General features: G+C 41.5%; 1 protein-coding gene across 3 annotated transcripts in view; it reads left to right on the top strand.

The window, feature by feature from the left end:
• The first annotated feature begins 890 nt into the window (after positions 1-890).
• Positions 891-14,508, top strand: part of LOC111956787 (dipeptidyl peptidase 9) — a 29,727-nt gene continuing 16,109 nt past the window's right edge. For 2 of the 3 annotated variants that reach the window (XM_023977405.2, XM_023977404.2), the window contains exons 1-5: positions 893-1,037; positions 3,592-3,674; positions 4,062-4,300; positions 4,458-4,570; positions 11,309-11,482. In XM_023977405.2, coding sequence (XP_023833173.1) covers positions 3,619-3,674; positions 4,062-4,300; positions 4,458-4,570; positions 11,309-11,482 — 582 coding nt within the window. In that variant the 5' untranslated portion in view covers positions 893-1,037; positions 3,592-3,618. Of the gene's footprint in view, positions 1,038-3,591; positions 3,675-4,061; positions 4,301-4,457; positions 4,571-11,308; positions 11,483-14,508 lie in introns of all 3 variants that reach the window. The other variant, XM_070436528.1, reaches the window with a different exon arrangement.

The following is a 14,508-nucleotide window of genomic DNA, read 5'->3' as shown; positions in this document are numbered from 1 at the left end:
CTAGATACTTTTAAATGGACACATTTTATTAAATTGGTGACTGAAGTGACTGTGTACCTATAGCCTGATTGATATTCATTATGTTAAAATTGTTCATAAATTCTTTTTTTGTTTTGACTGAAAAGGTTACCTTATTGTGCTTGTTTTTTGAGTGTTGATAGTTTAGTATGTATATGGGCAATTACTTCAGGAACATGAATACCACCAGGTCATTGGAAGGTGCTTTTCTGCAGACCGTACTGAGTACTCCCAACCACACTTTTACCTCTGCACATAGAATAGTTTATTTCTCTATAAGCCAATATGTAATTTATAGGCTTATAGTGTATTGCATTGGGACCAATAGAATGGGTGGAGTAGAAGGTGTTGCTGGGCATAAAGACCTCAGTCCCCCATGAAATAACACCACATACAGATTCTACAGACGCTACTAAGTACTCCCCACCCCACTTTTACATCTGCACAAATAATTATTTTCCTGTACAGTGTTATATTTGTACCGTATGGTGTCCAGGCACCCCATTTTAATCTGTTTGACCACAGTAAAAGGCCAGCAACACTCCGTATTATTCAGAGCCCTATGACATGACACCATATATACATTCCACAGACCCTACTGAGTATTCCTTACAATAATTTTACTGCTGCCCCAGAATAGTGTTTGCTCTATAAGCCAATATGTATACAGTGATTCTCATTGGGGGCATTTAAAACCCAAATTTWATGCAAATGTCTTAAATATGAACAAATCTGAATCATTGTTAATGTTGAGACAATTCTTTTTCATATATCATGAACAAATACAATTTATTGACACTTATTCAGGTTATTCTACTTTTACATGGAGACTTTTATTTTGTAACATTTTCGAATTTCCGTAACCCGGAAGTACTTCTTTAGTGTTGCTGACGAGACGCTATTCACTTTATTACACATTCTGGGCCATGGACGCAACCTTTAGCACTAGTAATATTTGTTTTTTAATAGCTAGCTAATAAAGCCAAGGATAGTTGGGGAAATAAGTAGTAGCCGGATTGGTAAGTATTCGCTTCTAAACTCGTTTCCGACAGGAGGATGTAGCTAGAGTGACAGGCTTGCAATGGAACCAGCTAACTCATAGCTGGTAAACCCGAGAACTGTCATGAGAGAGCTGTCATGTTACAATGTTTCCTGCCTAGCTAGGAAACGTTGCGGCATTATGTAGCTAGCTATCTTGCGGTTTTGCTGTAACACGTACGTTCTATTAGATATACAATGTAACTAATCACGAGATTGTTGCCAACTTGTACTATAGCTAGCAACAGTAAACAGTTAGTTTTTGTGTGACCTCGGCCCTTGATGAGAACAAAGATAGCTTCTAACTAGGCTATGTCGTGCTGGTCATTAAATTATTTCCCCCTCCCTGTTTTCCTTTCCCCATTTTAGCTACCAAACCTATCTGATATTTGGAATGGTAGACATTTGAGTTCAAATCTTGAATCTCCTTTAACAAAGGGTTATGAACGGGAGAGGAAATTAGTGACTCAGATTTTTGTAGTCATCACTCCATTTATATACAAATGAGTATTCAAAAGAACACCTGCTCTTTCCATCACAGACAGTGTAGATGAAGGGGAAGAGACAGGTTCATGAAGGATTTTTAAGTCTTGAGACATGGATTTTGTATGTGTGCCATTCAGAGGGTGAATGGGCAAGAAAATATATAAGTGCCTTTGGACATGGTATGGTAGTAGTTGCCGGGTGCACCAGTTTGTGTCAAGTTCTGCAATGCTGTTGGGTTTTTCACTCAACAGTTTCCTGTGTATCAAGAATGGTCCACTGCCCAAAGGACATAAAGACAACTTGACACAACTGTGGGAAGCATTGGAGTCAATATGGGCCAGCATCCCTGTGGAATGCTTTCAACACCTTGTAGAGTCCAGGCCCTGCAGGTGTTCCTAATGTTTGGCATACTCAGTGTACATGGTCTATGCTCCAAATATGAGGCTCCAAGACAGGCGATGTGTGGATGACAACAGCTTGTCAGCTATCACTTCCTGCTTTCCAAATGCAAAAGTGATACTTCTTTGTACCTCTTCTGTAAGGTGCAGTTTAGGTCTACCCATTCCTAATCCAACTCCACGAGCCTGCCCATATTTTCCTTTCCCCTTGATTTTCCCTTGCGGATCTAGGACCAATTTGCATCTATACCCTAATTTACCCGATGGCTATTTTGAGCAATTGTCATATTGTTTACACACCCATCAGCTCCTTCTGGACCTCGGTTTGTGTAATTGACACCGAGCATTCTATAGCAATTGGTGTTCAGATTCCCTTCACATCCAGTACTTGAATGTTTTCTCTTTTACATCATCTGAAAGGGAATGATAGATGAATAGCAAGTACTCTGAAATCCCATCAATACAACCCACTAGGAAAAGCCTTCAATTCAACATCTATTCCACGTTGGTTCAACGTAATTTCATTAAAATGACGTGGAAACAACGTTGATTCAACCAGTTTGTACCCAGTGGGAAATAGAGTCAAATGTCAAGGCCCATGTCAATTCTGATAGCCCCTATGCACACATTGGGGCCACACTTGCTAACATTTGTCTCAAAATGAGTCATGTGCAGTTTGCGAACAATTCGTTCTTTTTGAACCACTCTTCTTACTGACTCAAGAGTCATGGTGAGTTTTTCCTGAGTGACTCGTTCATTTTAGCGGTTTGTTTGAGCTGCTGGACGCAATGAATTCTACATCAGGATTAATAAGCGCTCGGTGACCCAAGATACGTGCTCCGACCAACAATTTTCATATGTAGGCCTATGCCCATAGGCAAAATAGATCATGCCGCAGGCATCATAGAGAAGAAAAATAAATGTTAAGAAGTGATAAATGATCGCATGGTGCAAGAATGAATGCAATTAATTGATTATCGAATACTATGATGGACACAGCTTTGTAGAACCAAAACATACACAGCGTCTGCTCAACAAACTTAACTCGAGAACGAATCGCTGGAGTGCTGCAATTCGTGAACGATGTTGCGCTTATCATTCTCACGGCAGTATAGCCGAGGAGCGCTCATCTTTGTTCTCTTATATCGAGGAGGAGTTGAGTATTGATAACTGGTTTCTGGCACAACATTGAGTCACAATCAGTCGATACTTGTAAAAAATTGAAATTCTGGAAAACATACCTGTGTGCTTGTCCCTGTATAAATGCAGTCCTTCCGCGGGGTGCTGAAATTCATACTTWAAAAAAAATATATATATAATTTTACCCCCTTTTGGCGATGAGCCAAGTAAAGCTATTTTTGTTAACTTTCTGATTTACTTTGTTTTTACTTTCACTATACAGTATGTTAGCTAAAGATTGATTTATTCCTGTAACATCCAACTATACGAGCAATGGAATGTGGGACATTCCTTATGCCACTGCTACCTTCTACCACTCCCGAGATACCAAACCTTTACTGCATGCCGGATTGTCACATTGATTATGACACATGGATTTAGAATGAGGGAGAGCTATTCTATATAGGTAGGTGTTGCTCAATGTCTATAAGACTGATTTCCTCCTTTTAATTTGTTTAACTTTACGTTGCAGAGTCTGGTTGAGGCTGGTTGGCGGTGAATGCACAGAGTGAAGAAAGTGAAACGTGGGAACAAAACAGAAGGTTACTGGAAAAGGTATGGTGTCCTTGTGTGTTCAAATGACCTGTGCGAATAGGAGTGCTAGATCAGTATTTTTTTCCAAACCCTGGTCCTCCAGTACCCCCCCCCCCCCCCCAACAGTACACATTCTATTGCTACCCTGGACAAGCACACCAGATTCATCTTGTCAACTAATCATCAAGCCCTCAATGAGTTGAATGAGGTGTTTGTCAAGGGCTACAACGAAACTGTTGGGGGTACTGGAGGACCAGGGTTGGGAAACGCTGTGCTAGATAACCCATTGTGTAGGCCGATACATTTGTGTGAGTCTCTGTCTGTGTGCGTTTCCATACCAGATGCAAGTGCCATTTGTTCGTGAGCATGTAAATAACCAGTGGGTTGTTTCTCCCCCCCCCCTCTCAGTTCTTTAGAAGTGAATATGACGGCGGTGGACGGGCTAACAGACAGCACAGAGGTGGTGGAGATGGAGGACATCCCGTCTCAGTTCTACGTGGAGAAGCACTCGTGGGATGGCCTGCGTGACATCATCCACAGCAGCAGGAAGTACTCGGGAATGATCGCCAACAAAGCGCCCCATGACTTCCAGTTTGTGCAGAAAAACGATGAGTCAGGCCCCCACTCCCATCGACTGTACTACCTCGGTGAGGCCAAAACCACCCGCCACTGAAGATCGTCACGCTATTGCTCAATCAGTGGTTCATTGAGTTACGCTTATGTTTTTACAATTAACTGCACCGTGTTGCAAGTTGTACCTTGGTCACCTAACTCGTTTTCAATTCCAATGCATCTCTCTACCAGGGATGTCTTACGGAAGTAGAGAGAACTCACTGCTCTACTCAGAAATCCCCAAGAAGATCCGGAAAGAGGCCCTCTTGGTGTTGTCGTGGAAACAGATGCTGGATCACTTCCAGGTGAATATCACTTATCTAATTTGTTCCACTGAAACCTAATGACATCCAAACTAGGGCTGAATATTATCCCAAAATCAACACTTTTTCCTTCCCGAGAAAATTTAAAGCCCTCCCGTGCATCCCGGTATTTCCGTTCAAACCGGAAATGCTATAAAGCGTATAATACCACCCCCCAAAAAATCTGACATGATTATACCACTGTAAATTGGTAAATATACAGAGGAACACAGGTTTCTTGTGGTATTTGCTGCAATTGAATCAACTCAAAGTTCTCTGTCACCACACTAGGCTATTTCGTTGATGTAGCCTAGTTTTAATGTAGGCCTATGAAGCACTGTTTGCCAACTGGTAATGATGAGGTTATTACAGCCTACTGAAAATTACGTTTGTTTTAGCCTACCTACTTATTGTGGCATATCCGATGCTGCGCTAAATAAACAGATACGCAATAGCAGCAAAAAGCGGAGATTCAGCACCATGGATAGCGCCGCGGTTGATCAATTAAATCCGCAAATCTAACTAGTCAARCCSGTGCCGTCTAGTCTGTGGCCCGTGCTCTCTTGCATGCGTCTCATTAGGAGGATTTCAAAAAGTCACTTGTTGGTAAGAATAAGCATTTGCTTCATTCCCTGCTTCTGTGTCAATGAGCCTACAAACGCTGCACTGTTCGTTAGTCTCGTCATTCACAATTTGACAATTCATATTGTCACCTATCAGACTATTGTCAATTTAATATTGGTTTTAGGGTACATCTATTATGTGGTCATTTCGGTATAGTTTAGGTGCAGTGAGGGCCGCAGTTTACATTTTAGAGCCTCTGCTAGTATCACACAGCTACATTTATCAAATTGTATTTGTCACCTGCGCCGAATAAAACGGGTGTAGGCCTTAACGTGAAATACTTACAAGCCCTTAACCAACAATGCAGTTTAAGAAAAAGAGTTAAGAAAAATATTTACCAAATAAAGTAAAGTAAAAAATAACAACAATACAATAACGAGGCTATATACAGGGCCAGTGTGCGGGGGTATGAGGTAGTTGAGGTATTATGTACATGTAGGTAGGGGTAAAGTGACTATGCATAGATAATAAACAGCGAGTAGCAGTCTTATGGCTTGGGGGTAGAAGGCATCCTATGGTCCCTGGGAGACAGGCGGTCTGCTATTTCGGACCGGAGAAAGTCTAAGGTCTCCTGTTGGGCGATGGCGCAGGCCGTTAGCTGACAGGCATGAGCAAAGAATTTCTACATCAGCGGGTGTAGTGGGCTTCTGGGAGCGAATTTTTTTAAATATTATAAATCACAGCCCCGGAAAGGGGAACGGTTGTGGTCTTGCCTCAAAGTGCCTGTATTCTCCACCAGTTTTGAATGGATCAGCTTGTCCGAAGCACCCTAACACAGGAGGGAGGCATAAAATGAACAGACGAGAGGCAGTGGTTGTGGTTCCTTTTTTTTTGTATTGTTTACTAAACGGGTGTTCTTTCGCCCGACAAGATAACTCCAGTACAGGGAACTTCCAATGCTGAAACACCAGGGTAACAAAACAAATAAACATAAACTAAGCCGTTGACCAAAAGGCCGTGGCCAAAAAGAGAAAGAAAAACAACAAACGGCTACTCCTGTCTTAAGACTATCGTCTACACATAACAGTTACAGGAGGAACGATTCTCTCTACCTAAAGCCTGCCTTGGTTAACAGAGAGACAAGGTGCCCAGTCACATAAGCTTTCTCTGAGGTAGGAAAAACCGACGTCCTCCCAGSTCCCCGTCTCTATTCCCAATCCTCCCCAACTCCTCTCCTGGCACACCTATATAGAGGAAGACACAAAGCAATTAGTGGGCCCAGCTGTGTAMTAATTGGCTTTACACTGAGTACCTATCCCTTGAGAAGGGTGCTGTTGTGTCATCTTCCTCCAGCTGGTGACTGAAGTATGTATATATATATATATATATTCAAAAGTTTGGACACACCACCTCATTCCAGGGTTTTTCTTTATTTTTACTATTTTCTACATTGTAGAATAATAGTGAAGACATCAAAACTATGAAATAACACGTATGGAATCATGTAGTAACCAAAAAAGTGTTAAACAAATCCAAATATATTTAATATTTTTCAAAGTAGCCACCCTTTGCCTTGATGACAGCTTTGCACATTCTCTCAACCTGCTTCACCTGTAATGTTTTTCTAACAGTCTTGAAGGAGTTCCCACATATGCTGAGCACTTGTTGACTGCTTTTTCAACACTCTGCGGTCCAACTCATCTCAAACCATCTCAATTGGGTTGAGGTCGGGTGATCTGATGCAGCACTCCATCACTCTCTTTCTTGGTAAAGTAGCCCTTACACAGCCTGGAGGTGTGTTGGGTCATTGTCCTGTTGAAATCAAATGATAGTCCCTCTAAGCGCAAACCAGTATCGCTGCAGAATGCTGTGGTAGCCATGCTGGTTAAGTGTGCCTTAAATAAATCACTGACCGTGTCACCAGCAAAGCACACCTTCACACCTTTTCCTCCATGCTTCACGGTGGGAACCACACATGCAGAGATCATCCGTTCACCTACTCTGCGTCTCTCAAAGACACGGCGGTTGGAACCAAAAATCTCAAATTTGGACTCAGCAGACCAAAGAAAAGATTTACACCGGTCTAATGTCCATTGCCCATGTTTCTTGGCCCAATCAAGTCTCTTCTGTAAGAGTAATGTATATGCCAATTATATGATGGTCTGAACGCACTCTGTCCCCTATCAACACTTATTTTTTTTCCTTTTGGTACCAGAGAGAATGACATAAAGTAATCAAGATGACTAGCTTGATTGAGCCTCCGCCATATATATATCTAACTTGGTCAGGATATCCGCCATATATATATCTAACTTGGTCAGGATATTTAAGCCTCCATATATCCACTAGTTCCAATATATCCACAACATTTGTGATAGTTTGTAGTGTGATTTCCTTTACGGTCCATAGAGGTATTTAAAACCGTATTATAATCTCCCACCATAATAATATAGTCTTGTTTTGCCTGTAGGGTTAATAAATTATTATATATATTTTCAAAGAAGAGTGGATCATCATTATTTGGACCGTATAGGTTAATGAGCCATATCTGTTTATGGTCCAATAACATATTTAAAATCATCCATCTACCTTGAGGATCTGTTTGGACAATTTGCACATTCGGATCAAAATGACTGTTAATTGATATCATCACCCCTTTTGAATTTCTTTGCCACTGGGAGAAATATATTAATATGTTTGTTAACTCACCATTTAAAAAGTACCATAGTGATTGAGTGTCCATCTAGCTGTACCATATTTGCATTGCGACTAAGTAAACCTCCAATTGTTCCCCACTATTCCACCCTCTAAAACCCCTCCCCTTCCCAAGTTGGGTTGTCATCCCCGTGATTGGCAGACCACCCCCGTCCCCCCGGATCCAAGGGCCCCCGAGCGACCGGGACCCATCCTTTGAAAAGAGCACATAGTGCCACCCTTTGAACGGAAGCAGATCAACCGACAAAAGCATTTCCATCGCCCTCACCTCTTTTTGCATTATATATAGCTATTAAAAAATATAAAGTGCATTCGGAAAGTATTCAGACCCATTGACTTCTTCCACATTCTGTTACATTACAGCCTTATTCTAAAATGTATTCAATTGATTTTTCCCTCATCAATCTACAGACAATACGCCATAAAGACAGAGCAACAACTGGCTTTTAGAAATTTGAGCAAATTTATTAAAAAAATAAACCTGGAATATTACATTTACATAAGTATTCAGATCTTTTACTCAGTACTTTGTTGAAGCACCTTTGGCAACGATTACAGCCTTGAGTCTTCTTGGGTATGACGCTACAAGCTTGGCACATCTGTATTAGGGAAGTTTCTCCCATTTTGCTCTGCAGATCCTCTCAAGCTCTGTCAGGTTGGATGGGGAGCGTCACTGCACAGCTATTTTCAGGTCTCTCCAGAGATGTTCCATCGGGCTCAAGTCCGGGCTCTGGCTGGGCCACTCAAGGACATTCAGAGACTTGTCCCGAAGCCGCTCCTGCGTTGTCTTGGCTGTGTGCTTAGGGTCGTTGAACCTTCGCCCCAGTCTGAGGTCCTGAGCACTTTGGAGCAGGTTTTCATCAAGAATCTCTCTGTACTTTGCTCCGTTCATCTTTCCCTCGATCCTGACTAGTCTCCCAGTCCCTGCCACTGAAAACGTCCCCACAGCATGATGCTGCCACCACCATGCTTCAACGTAGGGATGGTGCCAGGTTTCCTCCAGACATGACACTTGGCATTCAGGCTAAAGTGTTCAATCTTGGTTTCATCAGAAATGTTTTGGTACCCTTCCCCACATCTGTGCCTCGACACAATCCTGTCTCGGAGCTCTAGGGACAATTCCTTCGACCTCATGKCTTGGTTTATGCTCTGACATGCACTGTCAACTGTGGAACCTTATATAGACAGACAGGTGTGTGCCTTTCCAAATCATGACCAATCAATTKAATTTACCACAGGTGGACTCCAATCAAGTTGTAGAAACATCTCAAGGATGATCAATGGAATGGAAACAGGATGCACCTGAGCTCAATTTTGATTCTCATAGCAAAGGTTCTGAATACTTATATAAATACGTTTTTTTTCTTCAAATATTAGTTTTTTATACATTTGCAAAAATGTCCAAAAAACCTGTTTTCACTTCGTCATTATCTGGTATTGTGTGTAGATTGATGAGAAACATATTTAATACATTTTAGAATAAAACCGGAACGTAACAAAATGTGGAAAAAGTCAAGGGGTCTGAATACTTTCTGAATGCACTGTGTATATACAGTATATCACAAAAGTGAGTACACCCCTCACATTTTTGTAAATATTTGAGTATATCTTTTCATGTGACATCACTGAAGAAATGACACTTTGCTACAATGTAAAGTAGTGAGTGTACAGCTTGTATAACAGTGTACATTTGCTGTCCCCTCAAAATAACTCAACACACAGCCATTAATGTCTAAACCGCTGGCAACAAAAGTGAGTACACCCCTAAGTGAAAATGTCCAAATTGGGCCCAATTAGCCATTTTCCCTCCCCGGTGTCATGTGACTGGTTAGTGTTACAAGGTCTCAGGTGTGAATGGGGAGCAGGTGTGTTAAATTTGGTGTCATCGCTCTCACACTCCCTCATACTGACTGGTCACTGGAAGTTCAACATGGCTCCTTATGGCAAAGAACTCTCTGAGGATCTGAAAAAAATAATTGTTGCTCTACATAAAGATGGCCTGGGCTATAAAAAGATTGCCAAGACCCTGAAACTGAGCTGCAGCACGGTGGCCAAGACCATACAGCGGTTTAACTGGACAGGTTCCACTCACAGGCCTCGCCATGGTCGACCAAAGAAGTTGAGTGCACGTGCTCAGCATCATATCCAGAGGTTGTCTTTGGGAAATAGACGTATGAGTGCTGCCAACATTGCTGCAGAGGTTGAAGGGGTGGGGGGTCAGCCTGTCAGTGCTCAGACCATACGCCGTACACTGCATCAAATTGGTCTGCATGGCTATCGTCCCAGAAGGAAGCCTCTTCTAAAGATGATGCACAAGAAAGCCCGCAAACAGTTTGCTGAAGACAAGTAGACTAAGGACATGGATTACTGGAACCATGTCCTGTCGTCTGATGAGACCAAGATAAACTTATTTGGTTCAGATGGTGTCAAGCGTGTGTGGCGGCAACCAGGTGAGGAGTACAAAGACAAGTGTGTCTTGCCTACAGTCAAGCATGGTGGTGGGAGTGTCATGGTCTGGGGCTGCATGAGTGCTGCCGGCACYGGGGAGCTACAGTTCATTGAGGGAACCATGAATGCCAAYATGTACTGTGACATACTGAAGCAGAGCATGATCCCCTCCCTTCGGAGACTGGGCCGCAGGGCAGTATTCCAACATGATAACGACCCCAAACACACCTCCAAGGCGACCACTGCCTTGCTAAAGAAGCTGAGGGTAAAGGTGAAGGACTGGCCAAGCATGTCTCCAGACCTAAACCCTATTGAGCATCTGTGGGGCATCCTCAAACGGAAGGTGGAGGAGTGCAAGGTCTCTAACATCCACCAGCTCCGTGATGTCGTCATGGARGAGTGGAAGAGGACTCCAGTGGCAACCTGTGAAGCTCTGGTGAACTCCATGCCCAAGAGGGTTAAGGCAGTGCTGAAAAATGATGGTGGCCACACAAAATATTGACACTTTGGGCCCAATTTGGACATTTTCACTTAGGGGTGTACTCACTTTTGTTGCCAGCAGTTTAGACCTTAATGGCTGTGTGTTGAGTTATTTTGAAGGGACAGCAAATTTACACTGTTATACAAGCTGTACACTCACTACTTTACATTGTAGCAAAGTGTCATTTCTTCAGTGATGTCACATGAAGAGATATACTGAAATATTTACAAAAATGTGAGGGGTGTACTCACTTTTGTGATATACTGTATATATATAAAACATCCTGCTTATCTTAGTTTCCATAATTAACAAATAATATTTGTAATAATGTAGGCAGTTCATGATTGTTTCCTCTAACCAGGATTGCCATTACGAACATGATATTTTTGGCAAGCAATTATTATTTTAGCAAACAATTATTGTGATCCATCCTATATTGTCCCTAACATCTTTACTCACTAGCAACAGTTGTGGGATACATACATACACAAACACTCATACAAATGACTTTTCCCTCTTTCCAACACTTCCAGGCCACCCCGCACCAGGGGGCCTATTCCCGGGAGGAGGAGCTGCTTAGGGAGCGGAAGCGTCTGGGAGCGTTTGGGATTACCTCCTACGACTACCACGCCCAGACCGGCCTGTTCCTCTTCCAGGCCAGCAACAGCCTCTTCTATTGTCAGGACGGTGGCAACAACGGCTTCATTGTGAGTTTTACCCCCCCCCTTCATCATCAATCAAGTGTATTTATAAAGCCCTTTCTACATCAGCGGTTCTAAATTCCTCCGTTTAAATTTAGACCATCCACTGCTTTCATTTCTTCACAGTCACAACAGTAAGTTAGCAGCTTGCCATAGCCATCATAGCCATTTTCCTGTATGGTGAATAAAAAGTTGGCAACTCAAAAGGTTGTCAGATATGTTCTGGTACTTACAGTTGAAGTCAGAAATGTACATACACCTTAGCCAAATACATTTAAACTCAGTTTTTCACAATTCCTGACATTTAATCTGAGTAGAATTTCCCTGTCTTAGGTCAGTTAAGGATCCACCCCTTCATGTTTAAATGTCAGAATAATAGTAGAGAGAATTTTTTATTTCAGCTTTTGTTTCTTTCATCACATTCCCAGTGTTCAGAAGTTTACATACACTCAATTAGTATTTGGTAGATTGCCTTTAAATTGTTTAACTGGGTCCCGTTTTGGGTAGCCTTCACACAGCTTCCCCCAATAAGTTGGGTGAATTTTGGCCCATTCTCCTCTGACAGAGCTGGTGTAATGAGTCAGGTTTGTAGGCCTCCTTGCTCGCACACGCTTTTTCATTCTGCCCACAAATTTTCAATAGGATTGTTCTTGCCACAATTTTCAATAGGTTGAGGCAGGGCTTTGGGATGGACATTCCAATACCTTGACTTTGTTGTCCTTAAGCCATTTTGCCAACTTGGAAGTATGCTTGGGGTCATTGTCCATTTGGAAGACCCATTTGCGACCAAGCTTTAACTTCCTGACTGATGTCTTGAGATGTTGCTTCAATATATCCACATAATTTTCCATCCTCATGATGCCATCTATTTTGTGAAGTACACCAGTCCCTCCTGCAGCAAATCACCCCCACAACATGATGCTGCCACCCCCGTGCTTCACGGTTGGGATGGTGTTCTTTGGCTTGCAAGCCTCCCCCTTTTTCCTCCAAACCTAACAATGGTCATTATGGCCAAACGGTTCCAATTTTGTTTCATCAGACCAGAGGATATTTCTCCAAAAAAGTATGATCTTTGTCCCCATGTGCAGTTGCAAACCGTAGTCTGGCTTTTTTATGGTGGTTTTGGCAGTGGCTTCTTCCTTGCTGAGCAGCCTTTCTGGTTTTGTCGATTTAGGACTCGTTTTACTGTGGATATAGATATTTTTGTACCTGTTTCCTCCAGCATCTTCACAAGGTCCTTTACTGGTTGTTTCTGGGATTTATTTGCATTTTCGCACCAAAGTACGTTCATCTCTAGGAGACAGAACGCGTCTCCTCTGAGCGTATGATGGCTGTGTGGTCCCATGGTGTTTATACTTGCGTGCTATTGTTTGTACAATGATGAACGTGGTACCTTCAGGCATTTGGAAATTGCTCCAGGATGAACCAGACTTGTGGAGGTCTACATTTTTTTTCTCTGAGGTCTTGGCTGATTCTTTTGATTTTCCCATGTCAAGCAACAGTGGCACGTTAGTTTGAAGGAAGGCCTTGAAATACATCCACAGATACACCTCCAATTGACTCAAATTAAGTCAATTAGCCTATCAGAAGCTTTTAAAGCCAAGACATAATTTTCTGGAATTTTCCAAGCTGTTTAAAGRCACAGTCAACTTMGTGTATGTAAACTTCTGACCCACTGGAATTGTGATACAGTGAAATAATCTGTCTGTAAACAATTGTTGGAAAGTAGATGTCCTAACCGACTTGTCAAAACTATAGTTTGTTAACAAGAAATTTGTGGAGTGGTTGAAAAAGGAGTTTTAATGACTCTAACCTAAGTGTATGTAAACTGCTGACTTCAACTATATATGAGCTGGCTAGACAAAKAAATCCATTATTAATTTGGTTATGTAGGTCCTAAGAAACATACAACTAATACAATTTATTAAAAAAAAATAGAATAGTATATTTTGAGTTTAATTATATTACTGGTCTGTGCAAATGTATTATTTACTTAGCTTACATTCCCATGCCCTGATCAATCAACACACATATTTTATTGTAAGAATTAATATAATGGAATATAACAGAATAAATCATATTTTTCCCACACAACTTGAGTGTCACTAACGTGTGGAACCGCTGTCATATAACAAATGTTTAAAACATTCTGACTTCTGTAAGGTGATTTCAGAAAGTTGCTTTTTTGATCCACTTTGCATGTGATCACATCATCGTGTGCTTTCTCTTATTTCAAACGCCCCAATGTTTATTTTGTCTGTAGACAAAGATAGCGATTTGTTGTTTAAGTTAGGTTAATATGCACACATTTCTATCATTTATTAACTAATTATAAGGGCCTTTAAATATTTACCTGTCAAAGTCAATAAAAAMTATGAAATGGCAGTGTGCATTCCCCCAGGCTAAATGCCAAAGTGTTACCGCTCAAGGACAGAACGAATGAAGAATGCATTAAAATTATTTCTGTGAAGCTGTGATTTAATTTTTATTTAACTAGGCTAGGTTAAGAACAAATTCTTATTTTCAATGATGGCCTAGTGGGTTAACTACCTTGTTCAGGGGCAGAATGACAGTTTTCTTTTTTGTGTACGTTGTCAGTTCGGGGATTCGAACCTGCGACCTTTCAGTTACTAGTCCAACGCTCTAACCACTAGAGCGTTGGACTACCTATCGCCCCAAACTTGACAAGGACAAGTTTAATATTGGACAACAATATAATGTTAATGATTTAATGCGTGCGAAAGATGGTAAGTTGGGGGGACTTTTTAAATACATTACAGCAATCCTGACTAGGTCGGTTGATGGAAATAAAAGTACAGGCTTTGTTGCCGGCAATACCTTTCAGATATAAAGAAAAGGTGGCAAAAAGTTGCTGGCTTGGTAAAGTTGGCAGAAAAACGGCTTGGTATGGAAGGTACTTTGCATAAGTATTCAAACCCCCTTGAGGATTCAAATTGATTGAATTGATTTGTCTTTTTTTTTGTAAACAATCTATCACAAAATACTCTGTCAAAGTGGAAGTAAAATTCTAA

Source organism: Salvelinus sp. IW2-2015, linkage group LG32 (assembly GCF_002910315.2).
Source record: "Salvelinus sp. IW2-2015 linkage group LG32, ASM291031v2, whole genome shotgun sequence".
NCBI lineage: Eukaryota > Metazoa > Chordata > Actinopteri > Salmoniformes > Salmonidae > Salvelinus > Salvelinus sp. IW2-2015.
Note: the sequence above shows the minus strand (reverse complement) of the source record. Positions and strands in the feature narration are given on the sequence as shown.